General features: G+C 36.7%; 1 protein-coding gene across 4 annotated transcripts in view; it reads left to right on the top strand.

The window, feature by feature from the left end:
* The window catches only part of LOC116252938 (casein kinase II subunit alpha-2-like), a 29,222-nt gene extending 18,365 nt beyond the window's left edge, over positions 1–10,857 (top strand). The window contains exons 7-11 of one of the 4 annotated variants that reach the window (XR_004172338.2): positions 9,645–9,727; positions 10,044–10,107; positions 10,187–10,255; positions 10,331–10,463; positions 10,628–10,857. Coding sequence is in view for 1 of the 4 variants with exons in the window: in XM_031627582.2 (XP_031483442.1) it covers positions 9,645–9,727; positions 10,044–10,107; positions 10,187–10,255; positions 10,331–10,390 (276 nt within the window). In the remaining 3 variants the exon portion in view is untranslated. Of the gene's footprint in view, positions 1–9,644; positions 9,728–10,043; positions 10,108–10,186; positions 10,256–10,330 lie in introns of all 4 variants that reach the window. The other 3 variants (XR_004172340.2, XR_004172339.2, XM_031627582.2) reach the window with 3 other exon arrangements.
* The last annotated feature ends 8,728 nt before the right edge of the window (positions 10,858–19,585 follow it).

Here is a 19,585-nt window from a genome sequence, read left to right as displayed (position 1 = left end):
ATGATGACTGGAACTGTGGTTCTGATCATGCCTTGTACTGGGAAAAGGAATGGATGGACCGTACTTTTATTTTCCTTGGAGGCCTGCGTGATGAATTTGAATCCATTCGGAGTCAAATTCTCAACTGTGATGAGATTCCCGGGATAGAAGAGGTGTATGCTCGAGTGGAATCTGAGGAACAATGACGCCAAGTGATGCATATTGACTCTAGTCATGGGAGTTCTCCTTCAGCCTTTGTTAGTCGTGCTTTAGAGACTGGACAGCGTCCTGCCCGACGTTGTAGCCATTGTAACAAATTGGGACATTCAGTTGATTTTTGTTGGGATATTCATCCTGAGAAGAGACTTGTCCGGGGTCGTCCTCCTTCTAGTCGACGTAGTCTTTCTGTGCCAGATTCTAGTCAGAGTGGCTCTTCAAGTGTTGAAAAATCGAAGCTGTCCTCAGATCAAATCAAGGAACTGCAAGCGTACATCAGCCGCTTGGCTACTACTCAGGAGGAAGCCTCCACGTCTGAGGGAGCTAAATTAGCCCAAGCTCTTGTTGCCACCAGCGATCAAGGTAATCCTTCTCTTGGTGATTGGATTGTTGACAGTGGAGCTACGCATCATATGACAGGGGATCCTAAGATGTTTCAAGAATACAAATTGTCTTCCGGGCAGCAACGTGTGTCTATGGCTGATGGTTCCTCTATTTCTGTGGCTGGAAAAGGGAGTTTGTCCTTGTTAAATAAATATCATCTTCATAATGCTCTTCATGTTCCCAATATTCCTATGAATTTGTTATCTGTCAGCAGTATTACCAAAGAACTCAACTGCAATATAATCTTTTCTGCTGATCGGTGTTTCCTGCAGGACTTGGTGACGGGGCAGAAGATTGGGATTGGTTCGGCTATTGATGGGCTATACAGACTGCCAGTGCAGGTCGCTTCTGCTCTTATTTCAGCCACTAGTGGACAGTTGTCAGGCATGGAAGACAGATCCACCATTATGCGATGGCACGAGCGGCTTGGTCATCTTCCGTTTCCGTTGATTAAGAAGTTGTTTCCTAGGTTTTTTCATTCTGTTTCTATGGACTCCTTCACCTGTGAAGTGTGTCAGTTGGCTAAACATGTTCGGGCTTCGTACCCTATTTCCTTCAATAAAACCACTCGTCTTTTTGCTTTGGTTCACTCTGATGTTTGGGGTCCTTCGGGAGTACCCACTTGTCGTGGTTTTCACTACTTTATGACTCTTATTGATGACTACTCCTGTTGTACGTTCGTGTACCTGTTGAGAGACCGTAGTGAAGTTCCCGTTATTGTCAAAAATTTTGTTGCCTTTGTTGAGACTCAGTTTCAGACCTTTATTCAGGCTTTCCGCATTGATAATGCTAGAGAGTATGTCTCTCAATCCCTAGATGATTTCTTGAGAGACAAGGGTATTGTTCATGAAACATCCTGTAGTTACACACCTCCCCAAAATGGCGTGGCTGAACGGAAGAATCGCCATTTATTAGATGTCACCCGGGCTATTATGCTCCATCGGCATGTCCCTAAGCGCTACTGGGGTGATGCACTTCTCACTAGTGCACACCTTATTAACCGTATGCCTACTCGTGTGTTGAATGGTCATTCCCCGTATTCTGTCCTTTGGCCTACTCAAAATCCCTGGCCTCTTACTCCTCGGGTGTTTGGGTGTATTTGCTTTGTACATGACCATAGTCCCTCTCTCAAGAAACTTGACCCTCGGTCTATCAAGGCTGTCTTTTTGGGGTGTTCCTCTACTCAGAAGGGATACAAATGTGTTGATCCTACCACTTCCAAAGTTTATGTCTCCCAGGATGTTACTTTTCATGAACATGAGGCATACTTTCCTATGAATCCTCTTCAGGGGGAGTGTCTAGGGAACCGTGTGGAAGAGTATTCCTCAAATCAGCTGATTCAGTTTACGGATTTCTTAGATTACAAGCCTAGTCACAGTGTGGCAGACATAGTCAGAGATGATAGAGACAGTCACATGGAATCCCGCTCTGTAGATGATCAGCCCACTGCCTGTGATCACATGTTTGGCCTGGTGTACACCAGGAAGAAGAAAGATGTGGTTGAGGATGTTAATGTTACCAATCCCAATCCTAAGAGTTCCCCGGATGACCCAAGTCCAATGAATGAAGAGCTTCCCATAGCCTTGCGCAAGGGCACCAGGTCATGTACTTCTCATCCTATTCAGAGATTTGTCTCTTACGCTAAACTTGGTAAGGATTACAAATGCTTTATTACATCCTTATCTAAGTCTGTGATTCCCAGGTGTGTGGAAGATGCTAGAGAGGATCCCAAATGGCTACAGGCCATGACAGAGGAGCTGGATGCCTTGGCAAAGAACAACACTTGGGAAGTTGTTGATATTCCCAAGGGCGCTCATTTAGTTGGTTCCAAGTGGGTGTTCAATGTGAAGTTCAAGCCTGATGGTACTGTGGAACGGTATAAGGCTCGCCTTGTTGCTAAGGGGTTCAGTCAAAAATATGGTATTGATTATCTTGAAACTTTTGCTCCTGTTACTAAACTGAAAACTGTGAGGGTTATCCTAGTACTTGCTGTGCAAAAGAAGTGGAGCATGGACCAGCTTGATGTCAAAAATGCATTCTTGAATGGCCATCTTGAAGAAGAAGTCTATATGAGCATGCCTCCTGGATATGCCCAAAGCGAAAAATGTTGTCATCTCAAGAAAGCCTTGTATGGACTAAAGCAGTCCCCTAGAGCATGGTTTGTGAGGATAGTTATGAAGATTAATGGATACAAACAGGGAAATAGTGATCACACTTTATTCATTAAGCAGAGAAATGGTCTAGTGAGTATTCTTCTTGTATATGTTGATGATATGATTATCACAGGTGACGATGAAGAAGAAAAAAGGAAGATGAAGGAGAGGTTAGCTGCTGAATTCGACCTTAAAGATCTGGGTAAATTAAGGTATTTTCTGGGGATAGAGATTGCTAGATCAGAGACAGGGCTTGTTATGAGCCAAAGGAAGTACACTCTGGATTTGTTAAAGGAGACAGGTAAACTTGGATGTAGGCCTTTTCTTACTCCAATGGAGTTTGGTACTAAGATTAGCATCAAAACTGGCAACATCTTGGATGAGAAAGGAAAAGGACGGTATCAGAGGCTGGTTGGTAAGCTCATCTATCTTACTCTTACTCACCCTGATATCACTTATGCTGTGAATGTGTTGAGTCAGTTTATGCATGCTCCCACTGATTGTCACTGGAAGAGTTCCGGTGTTGGGGTACCTAAAGAATGACCCAGGGAAAGGATTGTTGTATACTCAGCAAGACCAACTGAATATTGAAGGGTACTCTGACGCAGATTGGGCAGGGGGCACTGATACTAGGAGGTCTACCACAGGGTATTGCATTTTTCTGGGGGGTAACCTGGTTGTATGGAGAAGTAAAAGACAGGAAGTTTGTTCGAAATCCAGTGCTGAGGCTGAATACAGGGCTGTTGCTATGGGAGTTACAGAAATGTTATGGTTAAAGATTCTTCTAGCAGATATTGGAGTTGAAATGGAAGAGAAGATGAAGATGTACTGTGACAACAAGTCGGCGATTAACCTTGCAAATAATCCTGTCCTGCATGACCGGACCAAACATGTGGAGATCGATCGCCACTTCATACAGGAACGCATAGATTCAAAGGAGTTGATTCTGCCGTATATGAAGTCTGAAGATCAAATTGCAGATGTTTTAACTAAAGCCTTATGTAAATCCCAATTTGAAAAGAATGTGAGCAAGCTTGGCATGTTTGACATGCATGCCAAGCTTGAGGGGGAGTGTTAGAATATTGTGTATTGGGAACCGGGTCTGGATATGGACCCGGTCCCATGGGCGCGGGAACCGAGAGTGGCTTGGTACCCTAGGCGGGTCTCCCTCTTATATTCCCACTTATTGTTGTTTTGTTGATTAAGTGGTAATAATATTTTCTCTCTCCTAGGGTTGCGGTGGTGCCCCTAGGTTAGAACTTCTCCGTGGTTTTTCACATCTCTTTGAGGTTTTTCACGTATATCGTGTGTTTCTTCTCTATCTCCCTATCCTGTTATGTGTTTCTACAGAAACCAACTTGCTAGGCTAAAAAGGCCCTCAAAACCTTTTTCGCAAAGAGCACGATGTTTGTACAATAGGTCTTTGTAGAAAGCATCATTTCAAATATCATTTTCTGGTTTTATTGGCAAACTTTTCCTCGGGTTTTTTTTTTTTTTAAGCAAAGTTGCTTTGCTAGAAAATCTTGGGAATTCAAAAATAAAAATATATAAAAATAATTAAAAATTATGCAACTGTGGGTTTTCTATCAATTTCCTGATACATACATTGTTAAAGCTTCAAAATAATTTCAAAATGTTCGAACTTAAAAGAGAAAAAAATGGAATACAAGTTTTGAAGCTTAGCTGCAAATATCACGATATTTTTGAAAATATTGCAATATTAATAAGAAAAATGATAAAAACAAAAAATCCTTAAAAAAACACATCTTTTTAAAAAAGCATGAAATATATATTTCTCGTTTTTTGGTGTTTTTCCCATTTTTTTCTTTTTAATGCTAGTGATGTCATGGATTCACCTTTAAACTTAAATTAAACTATTTATTATAATTTGTATCATTGTTAAGACATTATTTTTAACCTTTTATCTATTTTTTAATATCTTCTTATTAGTTTCTCATTTGTTTTATTTTAACGAAATTTTTAGGTTTTTTTTATTTACCAAAAATTTGCCAATATTTTCTTGAAATTTTCCTTTGAAAAACATCGCTTAAAAATACCTGAGGAAATGTTAAACACCCGAGAAAGATTTTTGTGGCTATGGTTTGAACTTTGAACTCTGAAGTATAGTCACAAATAACGTTTTGGAGTTATAAAATGCGAGGTTTTTCTCAAATATAATATGGCGAGCTTGAAAAGAGGAAAGGGAAAAAACAGGAAAAATACAGTACATTTTTAAAAATTGTTAAAAAAATTAAAAAATCCTAAAAATTTAAAAAATAAAATAAATGAGAAACTAATAAGATAACATTAAAAAAAGTACATAACGTGACATCATAAATCTCATTTTATCTTAAGAAATCAGAATTCATAAATGATAAAATCATTAAAGTAAAACAAAGACAACTGAAAATAAGGCCTTAGCTGAATAGCTATGCACAACAGCATAATATTTATTCATCAAACATTGAATCTCACGTCTATAAAGTATGAACTATTAACTATTATTAAGTTATAGTGTTATACTATATTAACCCCTTCTGTAGAATTGAGACATCGAATAAAAAATCAGTCTTCAGCCGAAGAGCTATGCACAAAATATGGATTCCACAGAAATAAAAATAATCTGAAATACACGACACATTAACTATTCCAAGGCACATAAAACCCAAAAGCAAAAACCAAAGAGTTTCTAATGGACAGAATGCATAGCTAAAAAAAAAAAAACTAACCAATAAAAAACCGACGCACAATGAACTGAAAAATCCAATGCAAATAGACTGAAAAATCCATCGTTTGTAATCGAATCCTACCGCCGTGGCTGCTGCTCACCGGTCGGAGATCTGCTGGGTGCTGGAAAACGCACCTGTGCGTTTGCGAATACCACTGCTGTGGCTGCCGCTCAACGGAAATCGCTTGAGGGAGAAATGCTGGTGAGTTTTTCCGTCGGAAAAGTGTGTCGGAAGTAGGCAATTGACAAAACCCTAAAATGCCAATGAGTTTTCCCCTTTCTTCATCAACTGATTTCCTCTTTGTTGATGAAGGCTTTTTAACTTCTAAGTTTTATAAAATCTATTCAGCATCTACCGTCAAATGATGCCACCTTCTGCCCAAAAAAATAAAAGTGTCAAAAAAGACGCACAAAAACGTGTTTTAAATGTGTTTCTTTGCGTTTTTCTCATTTCAAGTTTTCAACCTTTGTTTTGGAGAAAACGTGCTTTTTGGCGAGTTTTTTAGCAAATCAAAATCATACATTTTATTTGCATTTTTTTCAAAAATATCGTGTTTTTTGTGACTATGGACTTTAGACTCTGAAGTACATTAAGGAACATTCTTATTAAAATGGGGAAAATAACGTGGTATTATTGCGAGAAATTGATTTTAGCAATAGTTTGAAAATATATCATAGCTTGGCACTGTTTCAGTTTTCTCTGGTTTGCTTATTCTGATATTTTTGAAAAAATGATAATATATGTTACAATGGTATAGAGAATGACAAAAAGGACTTGGGAACTAAGTTAGGAGAGACATTCCGCTCCAATCTCTTGCTAGGTTGATTTGGAATCAGGAGAGAACTCAAAAGCAGGATTCAACTAGCTTGACACTAGAGAATCCTTGTTTCTGCAGACATCTACTTAACGATTCTGTAACTGCAATGATTGCTGATACTTCTTTCTAACCATATTTCTATTACTTATTGTTTAATCATATTTCTATTAGCCCTCTGATAATATCAATCAAGATGAGTAAGTTGTTCATAGCCTCCATTTCAGGGATTAGCACTTCCATATTGTTCCACATAATGCATCTAGTCAAACCGTCCTCTTCACATCTCAATGATTGGGTGATCTTAAAATAGTTGTCGGTTTTTTATCGGCAAAGTTTTCTTTTCTTGTCTTTATTAGGTTTATTCTTGAGAAAATTCTCATGAATTCAAAAAATTAAAAAGTTGTGTCAAATATAGAGAAGCTCTGCAATTATGAGTTTTCTATTAATTTTCTTATAGATATCGATAAAAATTCAAAATAGTTATTAAAATTTAAAAAGAAACTCATAAAAAAATTAAATATATTGAAGTGTTTTTATGAAAAGAACTTTCTAAAGGATCACGATAAAACATGATGTTCTTTTTTCAGTATTCCCATCTTGGGGATATTTTCCAAATATCACAGCTTTTCTAGCTTTTACTTAATTTTCTCTTTTTTTCTCTTTCTATTGCCATGTTTTGAAAAGAAAAGGCAGTGATATTTGTGACAATGCTTAAAATGATCTTCGGTAAAGGAGGAGATCTGTACTGAGTAAGCAACATTGCTGTTGTCAAACCTTTGCTCTGAGACAATACCAGTTCTCGGTCATATTTTGGAAAATTTCTTTTCCTCCTGCTTCCAAGTTAGGGTGAGCTAATGTATGGACTTCTCAACATGTATCAATAATTTTTTTCTAGCATGAATCACCAAAACTTTTAGAGAATCAGTAACTGCTGCACTTCTCAACATCCAAATCCTCAAAGCTACTGTAGAGAAAATACTACTCCTACGTTTCTCACCCTTACTGGCAAAAGTCTTTTCTAGACCTTCATTGTTACCATTGTCCAATTTCCTGCAGTGGGAATTGCTTTACTCTGAAGCTTTTTGTAGATTGCCAAAAATTGACAAGTTAAAAGGAGTTGTTGAATATCATCAGCTTTTTTACATAACTTACAGCTACGAGCAAGAAATAACCTAACCACCTTATCCCCTCCTGGTAGAAGGAATCAGAAGTTGAGTTGTCCAAAATCAGAACTTGGATGCAGGTTGGTCAAGATTCAAGACTAGCTATGATATTCATTATTGGATTGTCTGCAGTCTACTGAATCCACAATCCAATTGGCATCATTTTTTGACAAACTAATTAAACAATTTAAACCTATGTCACATAGGTACGGGTACGGATGCCGGTACGGGTTTTGGTGCGGGTATAGGTACGGATCATTTTCAAAAAAATTTGGGTGCGGGGGTACGGCCGTACACACATGCGGCGATATATATATATATATATATATATATATATATATATATATACATATATATATATATATCAAAAATTTCAAACAAAATAACATATTCACACGTATATATATATCAAAAAATTACAAACAGAATAGCATATTCATAAATCATGATCCAAAACAAGTGTGGAAGTAAATAACATACAAATATTTCAGCTTTCTTGATAAACAAGTCACAACTCAAGCCATGGTTAAAGAGGAAATGCTAAACAGGTAAAAAGAACATGCTAAACAAGTCAAACTGTAAAACAGTAAAAGTCAGTGCAGGGTGCAGCCAAAAATTACTGATTTAATCATTTTAATGATAAAAAAACATAACAGTTAGAACAGAAACATAGCATTATAGCCTATAATGCTATTTTTCTGTTCTAAGTGTATTTATAGCAGGCTTAGCAGCACTCATAAGCCTTGAGTGGCTGTCTGGCAGAGTCTTGACGACCGAAACCAAGAAAACAGAAACAGAAAACAAATAAAAAGTCCATAGAACATTCACTTATTCAGAAGACAGACCAAATTAAGATGCATCGTTAAAATTTTTAAACGAACAACAAGAAAACAAAAAAACGTAAAAACGAAATCAAAACGACATACAATAGATTAATAAAACAAAGAAAGGGACTGTAAGATGGGATTTGAAGAACCAGAGAAAGCTACCGGAAAAACTACCGAACATATGGTTGTAATCGCCGCCAGAGGAACATGTTGCTGCCGACCGTCGAAAACACAAGCGTCAGTCGAGAGGATTCACAAAAAATAAGCAAAATACCGTCGCCAACGCCGCCTGCCGTCGCCGGTCGCCGCCTGCAGTCCACTGGCCGGTCGCCAAAGAGATTGCCGCAGTCGGTGAGAAATGCGTCGACGGAGGAAGAAGACGTCTTTGGGGTTTAGGGTTTTCAACCATTTTAACGTGACATGATGTTTAAAACGTTAAAAACTTAAAATCATAAAAAAAAAAATGGACAACTATGGACTCGGTCAAAGTTGACCGAGTCCGCAATTGGACGAAATTGAACCCGGGTACGTTGACTGTACCCAGTACCACGTTGACCGCATTAAAGGCGCACCCACGGGTGTACCGGTACCCGTACTGGTACCGTACCCGTACCGTGCGGGTACTCTTACTCCTTAAGAGGAGTAACCGTGTGACATAGATTTAAACTATAAAATTTATAAAATAGGAAAATAAAGAATAAAAGACGAGCAAATACACATGAGAAATAGAGAGAGAGAGAGACCAGCATGGAAAAAATAAAGTACCTAAAAATTTAGGATTTCCAGCAAAAACAAATCCAAATATTGGAATAGGAAAAGGGTGGCCTAAGTGACTTGGTCTGAAGGAATGATTTGCACCAGTGAGTATTGGCCGAGTCTTGAAGGATATATGGTTCAAGTCCAAGGCAGTTGGTTCTCGCAACCCTTGTCAGTTGATTCTCACAGTCGTGAAAGGGCATACTTAATCATTCTTTCAATGAACTGGTTCTGATTGGTTATTTTGGTTGACTCCTTTCAATTTTAATCCTGCTCTACAAAGAGGTTATCCGTCAAATCAAAATTTGTCACTTCATTATTTCAAGTTTTGTTTTGTTTTTATCATCTCAATTGCAAACTGAATTTCCACCATTTGGCTAGTGGTTTGTCTTGAAACCTTCAAGCTTCACCATTTGGCTAGTTGTTTGTCTAAAAAAAAAAGAAAACTTTTAGTTTGGAGAAGGTCAAGCATTTTGACACCTGTTGTATGTCGTTTGGTGGGGGTTCTGCCTAGGCCCAACTTGCCAATTTGAAAAAAGATGAAACAACCGGCCTCATGATTTTTTCCCTCCCTTGGTTTCTTATAGTAATCTGCATCTAATTTCATTCTGTATCGATAGGTGCTTGGAACTGATGACTTAAATGCTTACCTCAGCAAGTACCGTTTGGAACTTGATCCCCACCTGGAGGTTCTTGTCGGAAGGTTGATGCCACTTCTTTGTGCTACAGATAGTTATATGTTTATTGCTTCGATGGCTCTCCTTGATTTCATTATGTTTCTTAGTTGGCAGAGAAAAGCATTTTCAAGAAACCTAGTGAAATCAGATATATCCTTTTTGCGAACCACTCTAGTTGTGCTGGTAAAGTACGGCTTGTGGTTCCAAAATTGCACTGGCTATTGATTTCGTGCTCGTGACTATCATTTATACTTTTCAATGTTCTGATGGTCTGCTGTCTCTTGGTTTATGATTTTATGATGGTATGTTCTGCTTGATATTCTTTGCAAATATTTTCTGCAGGCATACTAGGAAGCCATGGACAAAATTCATTAATCAGGATAATCAACATTTGGCTGTTCCTGAGGTGGGTGTTGGTCTCATGACTCTCATCACGTCTATTTTTAATCTTTTCTTTTTAATCTTTCTTACTTTTAACTGGGCAGGCTATCGATTTCCTGGACAAGTTGCTTCGATATGATCACCAGGAGCGGGTAACAGCAAGACAAGCTATGGTATCATGACTTTCCTCTGTTTCTTCTTTTCTCTGCTCTTGGATGATGCCGCGACTGTTTTCTGGCCTTTTGCAGGCTCATCCTTATTTTTATCCAGTCAGAAATGCAGAAGCCAGCGGGATCCACCCTCAGTAAACAGACAAATGTTATTTTTATCCAGTCAGAAATGCAGAAGCCAGCAGGACCAACACTCAGTGAACAGACAAATGTAAGAAATGCAGAGCTGGCCCCTCCCTTTCCTTTATGTATGTTTTCCCTCGAAGGGGTTTTGTTCATTAGTTGGTTTTCTTGTCCCTTTTTCAATGTTCTCAGATTTTCCTTTTATTAAGATTGTCCTATCTTGGCATGTGATCGAACATCACAATTGATCAGTTGAACCGGTGAGTAAAGATGCATCAAGGACTGTCACGGCGTCGAACAAAAGATGAGGTTCTCAGTGTCAGTTATGTGAAAAAATAGCTAATTTGATGGTAACATGATAAATACCTTTTCTTTTCTTCTCTTTTGTAGCAAAAAGCCTTTGATGTCGTATTCTCTTGTCTATTATTGAATCCTACACACACTTTGGTCTGATAGCAAGGGTTACCTCAGGATTGAATTGACCCTTTGACCTGAGACAGGCAGAAGATCTTATAGTGCCAGCTTACGCAGGTATGCAGACGCTTTATGGATTTTCAAATGATCCGAGTCTATTGAAAACAATGAAATTATCCAATTTTATTTACGTGTTGTCACCCACTTAAAATGCGACGAAAATTTTGTTGAGAGGTTTTCAGTTGGTGAGGTTTCCTCGAATGTTTTTTTGGCAGTAATTTTTTCTTGGAAAAACTTTGGCAATTTTTTGAGAAAATAAAAACTCTTAAAAATTTGGTAAAATAAAAAGACACTAATAAGAAGACAAAAAACTAGTTGAAATGATAAAAATAATGTTTCAGTGATGATAAATATTTAATTAATGCAACTCCAGAAGTTAATTCACGATAATGTTAACGTTAAAAGCGAGGAAAAAGGCATTCAATTTATTCACTTTTTATTCAAAAAGGCTTTTTTCATGTTATCTTTGTTTTTCCATTTTTCTCAAGTTATTATCTTTACCTAAACTAGCTCGAAGTATCAAATCGGTTCCAGTTCACTGCCTCCCACATGACATCCTTGTTAAGAGGGACATATTTGATTTGGATTGGATATCCGTTTGAATTGCTTTAAAAAGACAGGATAATGGTAAGCAATTTAGCATTTGGATTCAGGTTTAAGATTTAAGAAATAATCAAATATGGACTTGGATTCAGTTTTAAATAAATATCTGGTTTGATACTCTAACTATCTTAACAAGTATATCCGAATTTGAATTCTAACATAATATTTGAATCTGAATTGATATATTGTAACTTGATATCCGAATTTGAACTGTGAGAGTTGATATCTGAATGTTATAACCTAATATCTGAATTGGTGAGAGCTTGAGTTGGTGGGCCTAGGTATTAGAGTTACAACCTATGACTGTTAAAATATAAATCCTTCACCAGCACGTTGAAGAGGAGTCTCTTAGGATTCCACCTCCTTGTAGAATGTGTTAAAATATTTAATGTCCTTGTAACATGTGAAGAGTCTCCTAGGATTCTATGTTATAGTTAATATCCTTGTTATATGGGAAGTCTCCTAGGATTCTATGTTGTAGTTAATATCCTTGTAATATGTGAAGTCTCTTAGGTTTCTATGATGTAATTAATGTCCTTGGAGCTTGTGAAATCTCCTAGGATTCTACGATTGGAGACTCTTAGAATTCTGAAAATGAGATTATAAATAGAGGCCGTGCAAACCATTTTGGCTACGGCTTCTTCTCCTCAGTTTCTTCTTGTTTTCATTCACTCTCTCTCTCTCTCTCTCTCTCTCTCTCTCTCTATCTTCCTGCTTGAGTGCTGTTTTCGGGTTACAGATATTGGTGCTACATTTCTATCATGGTATCAGAGCGCCAGGTTACGTTATCTCTACCAAACGAAATGCCCAAACAGGTCTGATCTGGTTAGAACTCTTTTCTCATCTTGTCTCTATCCTGAATTTACTTTTCTCTTGCGCAATTCTTGTTCCTTTTTTCTTCTTGCTTACCAAGGACACATCTTGTTATATCGTGTCTTCTTTCCCTCTCATCTTCTACCTATATACCATTCTTTTCTGCTGTCATGGAAAACCTTTCGCATTCTGGCATGTCCTCAAGTTTTCTTCCTCACCTTATTACCGAAAAACTCAACCATGAGAATTATCTGATCTGGAAAAGGCAAATCATGCCTTTCATAAGAAGTCAAGGCCTCTTTGGACATCTCGATGGTTCAACAAAGGCTCCACCAATATCCGTCTTACAGGAAATAAAAAATGAGGCAGGAGAAGTTATTGCTGTTCATGAAGACAACAATCCTGAACATGCTATGTGGATGAGACGTGATCAAAGTCTGGTTGCGTATATTTTGTCCACTTTATCTCAACAAGTGTTACTTTCAGTTTCTGATGATTGTACTGCAGAAGAATTATGGGAAACCCTTGCTGATACCTTTTCCCAAATATCAGAAGCTCGAATTATGTACTTAAAGAAAGAATTTCAGAATTTGAGCAAAGGTTCAACGTCTATCATGGATTATTTGGGGCGTATTAAGGCCGTCGCAGACCAACTTGCTGCCTCAGGGAATAACATTTCTGATAAGGAAAAGGTGCAGCAAACCTTGAATGGACTTGGGCATGATTATCATGCTTTTATTACAGCTCTTGAGGTCCTTCCTGTTCTGCCTTCCTTCAACGAACTACAAGGTAAACTTCTCCAACATGAAATGAATATGAAAAGAGTCATTGAAAGGACTGATCAAGGGAACTCCCAAAATGTGTTGGCTATGAATGTAAAGTTTGGTAAGAGCCATGGGAACTCCAACCATGGTGGTCGTGGCATTCTACCAACACCACATAACCAAGGTATGTCTCCTTTGGATACTTCAAGAAAAATACCAATTTGTTTTCAGTGCAACAAGAAAGGACACATGAAGGCACAATGTTGGTTTAATCCTCAAAATAAAAACAAAGGAGTAAGACATGATTATAAACAAGGAGGACAAAGTTCTAAATCCACCGCTGAAGATATGCAACAGCTATTGATGGCCGCATTCTCAAAGATGACTATAAAGCAAAATGAGCAGGGAGAATGGTTCTTGGATTCAGGTGCAGCTACCCATGTGACAGGAAATGCAGGTAAATTGACTAACTTATCCCCTCATTACGGTAGAAGTTGCATTATAACAGGTGATGGAAAATCTCATCCTATTACACATATTGGAAATGCACATATTCCATTGTCATCCTCGTCTCTATCACTGTCTAATGTTGTTCTTGCTCCCAATATCAAAAAGAACATCATATCCATTTCTAAACTCATTGATGATACAAGCTCTTCTGTTGAATTCACACCTTCTTCTGTCTATGTCAAGGACCTCCAAACGAAGAAAATGTTCGCTAGAGGGGAGCGTCAAGGGAATATGTACGTCCTCAAGGAATGTCTACCCAAGGATTCATCCACTTTTGATATAGGATTGAAGACATTTTCTCTTTCTCATAATGCGTCATCAGTGCCAAGTTCTTGCCATTTTCAATCAAAAGTAAGGGGCCCTAACCAATTTTTGGAGTCTGATTTGTGGCATAGTCGGCTAGGACACTGTGGTCGACATTTCATTGAAAAACTTGTCACAGATAGTCTCATTCCAAGATCAAGTTTACCTCTTACTTCAAGTGTCAAAAAATGTTCAAGTTGTGGACTTTGTAAGAGTCATGTTTTACCTTTCCATAATATAAATCAAAGGGCTTCCAAACCTTTTGAAACTATTTTTTCTGATGTATGGGGGCCAGCCCCTATTGATTCCATGTCTGGGTCAAGATATTATGTCTTATTCATTGACTCTTACTCACGTTTCACCTGGATTTACTTCATGAAACACAAATCAGAAGTACCTCACATATTTCGAAACTTCTATGCCATGATTCAAACTAAATTTTCATCCAATGTGGTGCATTTTCAATGTGATGGAGGGGGAGAATATTCCTCGCTTGATTTTATTGAATTTCTACGTGAAAAAGGGATAACTAGACAAATTTCCTGCCCTTACACACCACAACAAAATGGTGTAGTTGAGCGGAAACATCGACATATAGTTGAAAGCGCCATGAGCATGATGCATGATACTAATGTGCCCATTTCCTTGTGGACTGAAGCCTTCCATACTGCTGTATACATAATAAATTGTTTGCCTATGACACTCTTGATGTCTAAATCGCCATATTTTACACTCTTAGGCAAACAACCTGATTACAAGAACTTGAAGGTTTTTGGTTGTGTATGCTATGTTCACGTTGATGCTGCCTTGAGGAACAAGTTTCAAGACAAAGCTATTCAATGTAGATTCGTTGGATATGCTGATGAATATAAAGGTTTTCGATGCTATGATCCAACAACTAAACGTATCAAAACTTCAAGAAATGTCATTTTTGATGAACATAGTTTTGATAATACAAATGAAATGCCTATGACCATTGAATCTTATGATCCCTGGACCAGTACACAGTTATTCAATGCAGATCCTGTTATAGAAAATGATGTGCCTCAAAGTGAAGATTCAGAGAGAGCAATACAACCGTCGGATATGGCTCAAAGTGAAAATCAAGAAGATCCAACACAGTCATTAAGTCATCACGAAAACAATAATGAACAGAGCAACGATGCACATCGGTATTCGGGTCTTATCTACAGTCGACGACTAAGGGACAGAGATGCTCACAGTGAAGAAGACAACATGCCCCACCTTAGAAGATCCCAACGCATTCGTCATCCCATTCACAGGTGGGTTAGCTATGATTCTTTATCACTTGATTTTCAGTTATTCATGGCAAAAGTTGGCAAGGAGGAAGAACCTACTTCATTTGATGAAGCATCAAAATCACATCATTGGAGAAAGGCTATGAAAGAAGAAATGGATGCCTTGCATGAATGTGGAACATGGGAGATCGTTCCGAGGCCACACGAAAAGAACGTAGTGGGCTCCAAATGGGTATACAAAATTAAATACAAACCTGACGGCAGCATAGAAAGACACAAAGCAAGGTTAGTAGCAAAAGGGTTTACACAACAATATGGAGAAGATTATGATGAGACATTCAGCCCTGTGATCAAAATGGGAACAATTCGCGTGATTATATCATTGGCAGTTGAATATGGATGGAGACTACATCAAATGGACGTGAAGAATGCTTTTCTTCATGGTGATTTAAGGGAGGAAGTATATATGGAACAACCTCCAGGATACACGAAAGGAGACTCTCATGCATGGGTTTGCAAACTAAGAAAATCTATTTATGGACTTAAACAGGCCTCACGTTCGTGGTTTGACAGTTTCTCTTGCAAGATTCAAGAATGTGGTTTTCGGAGATGTCCTCTAGATCACTCTCTTTTCATTTATCGAAAGGAAAACATATTTACTTTACTTCTTATATATGTTGATGATATTGTTATCACAGGCAATTCAGAAAAACACATAGAAGAAGCTAAAGTTTTGATGATGCAAAACTTCAAAATGAAAGAGCTTGGTGATTTACGATTCTTTCTTGGAGTGGAGATTGATAGGCACAATAATCGCCTCACATTGACACAACAGAAATACACGTTGGATTTGTTGAAAAAGTCAGGTATGTCTGATTGTAAGCCTGTTGGAACTCCTAGTGTTCTAAATCAAAGACTAAGTGCTCAAGATGGGGAGTTATATGAAGATCCTACGCAATATCGAAGTATTGTTGGGGCACTTCAATATCTTACATTTACTAGACCAGATATTATATATGCTGTGAATCAAGTATCCCAATTTATGCATGCACCTAGAGATACTCACATGGATGCTGTCAAAAGAATATTAAGATATCTTAAAGGGACAGCAGGAGATGGCTTAGTTTATGGTAAGAGTGAAAATATAACTACTGGACATCAACTTATGACATTCACAGATGCAGATTGGGCTGGAGATCCCGATCAAAGAAAGTCCATTTCTGGTTTTTGTATTTTCATTGGACGTAATCTTGTGTCTTGGAGTTGTCGAAAGCAAAAGGCAGTAGCAAGATCCAGCACTGAAGCTGAATACAGATGCATGGCTGCAGGTACTGCTGAAGTTACATGGGTTAGACATTTGCTAGAAGACATTGGAGAAAAGATTAAAACATCAATGTTAATGTGCGATAATCAAAGCGCTATTAACATTGCCTTTAATCCCGTACAACATGGTCGAACAAAGCACATTGAGATTGATCAACACTTTGTTAGACAAAAGGTGGAAGACAAGGAAATTCAGCCTATTTATGTTCGTACAGATGAACAAGTTGCAGACTTATTTACAAAAGGATTAACAAAGGAACGATTCTGGTTTCTAAAAGGCAAGTTGTACATGGTGCAAAACCATGCACAACTTGAGGGAGGGTGTTAAAATATAAATCCTTCACCAGCACGTTGAAGAGGAGTCTCTTAGGATTCCACCTCCTTGTAGAATGTGTTAAAATATTTAATGTCCTTGTAACATGTGAAGAGTCTCCTAGGATTCTATGTTATAGTTAATATCCTTGTTATATGGGAAGTCTCCTAGGATTCTATGTTGTAGTTAATATCCTTGTAATATGTGAAGTCTCTTAGGTTTCTATGATGTAATTAATGTCCTTGGAGCTTGTGAAATCTCCTAGGATTCTACGATTGGAGACTCTTAGAATTCTGAAAATGAGATTATAAATAGAGGCCGTGCAAACCATTTTGGCTACGGCTTCTTCTCCTCAGTTTCTTCTTGTTTTCATTCACTCTCTCTCTCTCTCTCTCTCTCTCTCTCTCTCTATCTTCCTGCTTGAGTGCTGTTTTCGGGTTACAGATATTGGTGCTACATTTCTATCAATGACAACGGTAGAATGTTTGGGTAAAAGGTCTAGTTAAATGCATTAACTTAACATCATGACATAAGAAGAATATAAATTTCAACAAAATGATCATTTTTTAAAATATGAAAATTAATCTCAAATAAAAAAGTTTTATTTATCAAATTATCAACTACTTATTTAATCAATCAAGTAAATGATTTTGTATAATCATATAATTTGTCTAAAAGTCTTAGGTATTTGATATATAACATATAATTTCACAAATTTGAAAACACTTTAACTGGTAGGAAAACAACAAATTGTTCGATTTAATAAACCATCCGATATATCATTGGATTAAATATACAATTTTATGTAAAAAAAATACCTAGTACAATAAAGCTAACTACTAAATTATCTCATATATCACTGGATACTCTTTTTACGATGTAACCAAATTGTTTCGATTAACCCAATGAAATGAGAAAAATTTATTAAATAATGTTCTTTTTAAATAAGAAATAATGTGGGTCACCCGATTTAATAATGATCAATAAGTGAGAATTATGAAATACTAGTTTACTCGATTAAAATATGTTATTATTTAAAAATAGACAAATCAATGTTTAATATGCATATTAGTATCGAAAAGGTATGATAGTCATATGAATAATGAATAACTTATGAAAAAAGTATGCAAACCTTATGAAAAATTTGTGAAAAAGGTGTGAAAACCATATGATAAACTTGTTTATTGAGAAAGCTATTTATCTAATTACTCAAACATATAATTTGCACAAACATGCGACCTCATAAAAATTTTATTTAGTTGATAAAGTAGTTGTTTTAGATAAGTATTTAAAAAAGCGAAATGATCAAAGAATGTATGTGAAAATAATATAACATGTCCTTAAACAATTTCAAGACAGAAAAATCAAAGATGACAAAAATGAGCATGAAAAACTTTTTGAGAAAATTGATAAGTTGACAGTTAACATATCAAACATCTTAACCAACCAGGTCAAAATTAAGTAATAATATTTATTCATAAAAAGAAAATATGAAAATCTAAAAGATCAAAATAAAATTATTTATCCAATGGAGTTAAGAGTAAAACCCGACAATATTTTCCAATTTATCCAATGGAGTTAAGAGTTTAAACTCTCATAGAAGATGAATACAATGACACAAGATGATAAGCCAACTCGTTAATAAGAATTTCAGTAGAAAACTTTATGAAATCACATGCAGAAAGCAGTAATCCAACACAGTGCAAAGATTGTGTCCATATTACACACGACATGCAATTGAAGAAAAGTTGTCCACCTTACAAGACAAGATATAATCATACAACTTGTCCGAAAGTCTTGCTTATTTGATATATAACAAAAAAATTTAACTAATAGAAAAAGAAGATTGATTGAATATTTGAATCATGAAATCAATTCAATAATTCGGAGTGTGAAATGTGCAAATGGGACAATTTGTTTGAAAGATAAACAATACAATGTGCAAATTGATCAATTTGTAAGTTGTTTTATTTATGTAATTAAGCAACCTAATATACTAAGAGGAATAACTCAAAGAGCTAGTGATGATGTGGAAAGAATGAAGGTTTGACATCATTGAACACTCGTTATATATTGCAAAACAATTTATAGTCAAATTCGCCAAAAAAAAACTCAACTCATTGAAATGCATATACATACATACATATATATATAATATAAATATTTAATTTTTCATACTAAATTTGAAATGGGCCCAAACGCACCTAATTGAAATCATTTGTGAATCAGAATGGTTAAAAATGTATTTTGATTATAAAAATAAAATTTGAAAGTTATTAAGAAATCAAACATGTTAAAATTTTTTTAAAAATAGAGATAAAGAAGCTTCCTGCCCCTTCCCCTTTGCTTATAAAAAAAATTTCTTTCTATTAGTGGTTTCATGTACGTTAGTGGAGATTATTGCTGTCTCTCTCTTTCGTTTCTTCCTCAAATATGTCTTCCCTAACACCTGTACACCACCCGACACCAACAGAAACGATTGTTTAGGTTTTTTTAGAGAAAAATTGAGCGACTGTCCTACTCAAAGAGAAGAAAGAGGAACTGCTGAACCTGAAAGGCAGAACAATAGGAGAATCGGTAAGAGAGACACCTCTCTCTCTCTCTCTCTCTCTCTCTCTCTCTCTCTCTCTCTCTCTCTCTCTCTCTCTCTCTCTCTCTCTCTCTCTCTCGGTTGTTTATGTTCCTTGTTTGGTTGTTTATAAACAAATGATCTTTGTTTTGTTCTTGGGTTGATTTTGCTTTTTTGTTCTGTTCTTGGGTTCTCTCTCAAACATTTTCTTTTTGTTTTGTTCTTTGTTCTGTTTTGCTCTTTGTTCTCTTCTTGGGTTGTTTCACTTCTACGTGTATG

This window comes from Nymphaea colorata, chromosome 4 (genome assembly GCF_008831285.2).
Source record: "Nymphaea colorata isolate Beijing-Zhang1983 chromosome 4, ASM883128v2, whole genome shotgun sequence".
NCBI lineage: Eukaryota > Viridiplantae > Streptophyta > Magnoliopsida > Nymphaeales > Nymphaeaceae > Nymphaea > Nymphaea colorata.
This window is presented reverse-complemented; position numbering and strand designations above follow the sequence as displayed.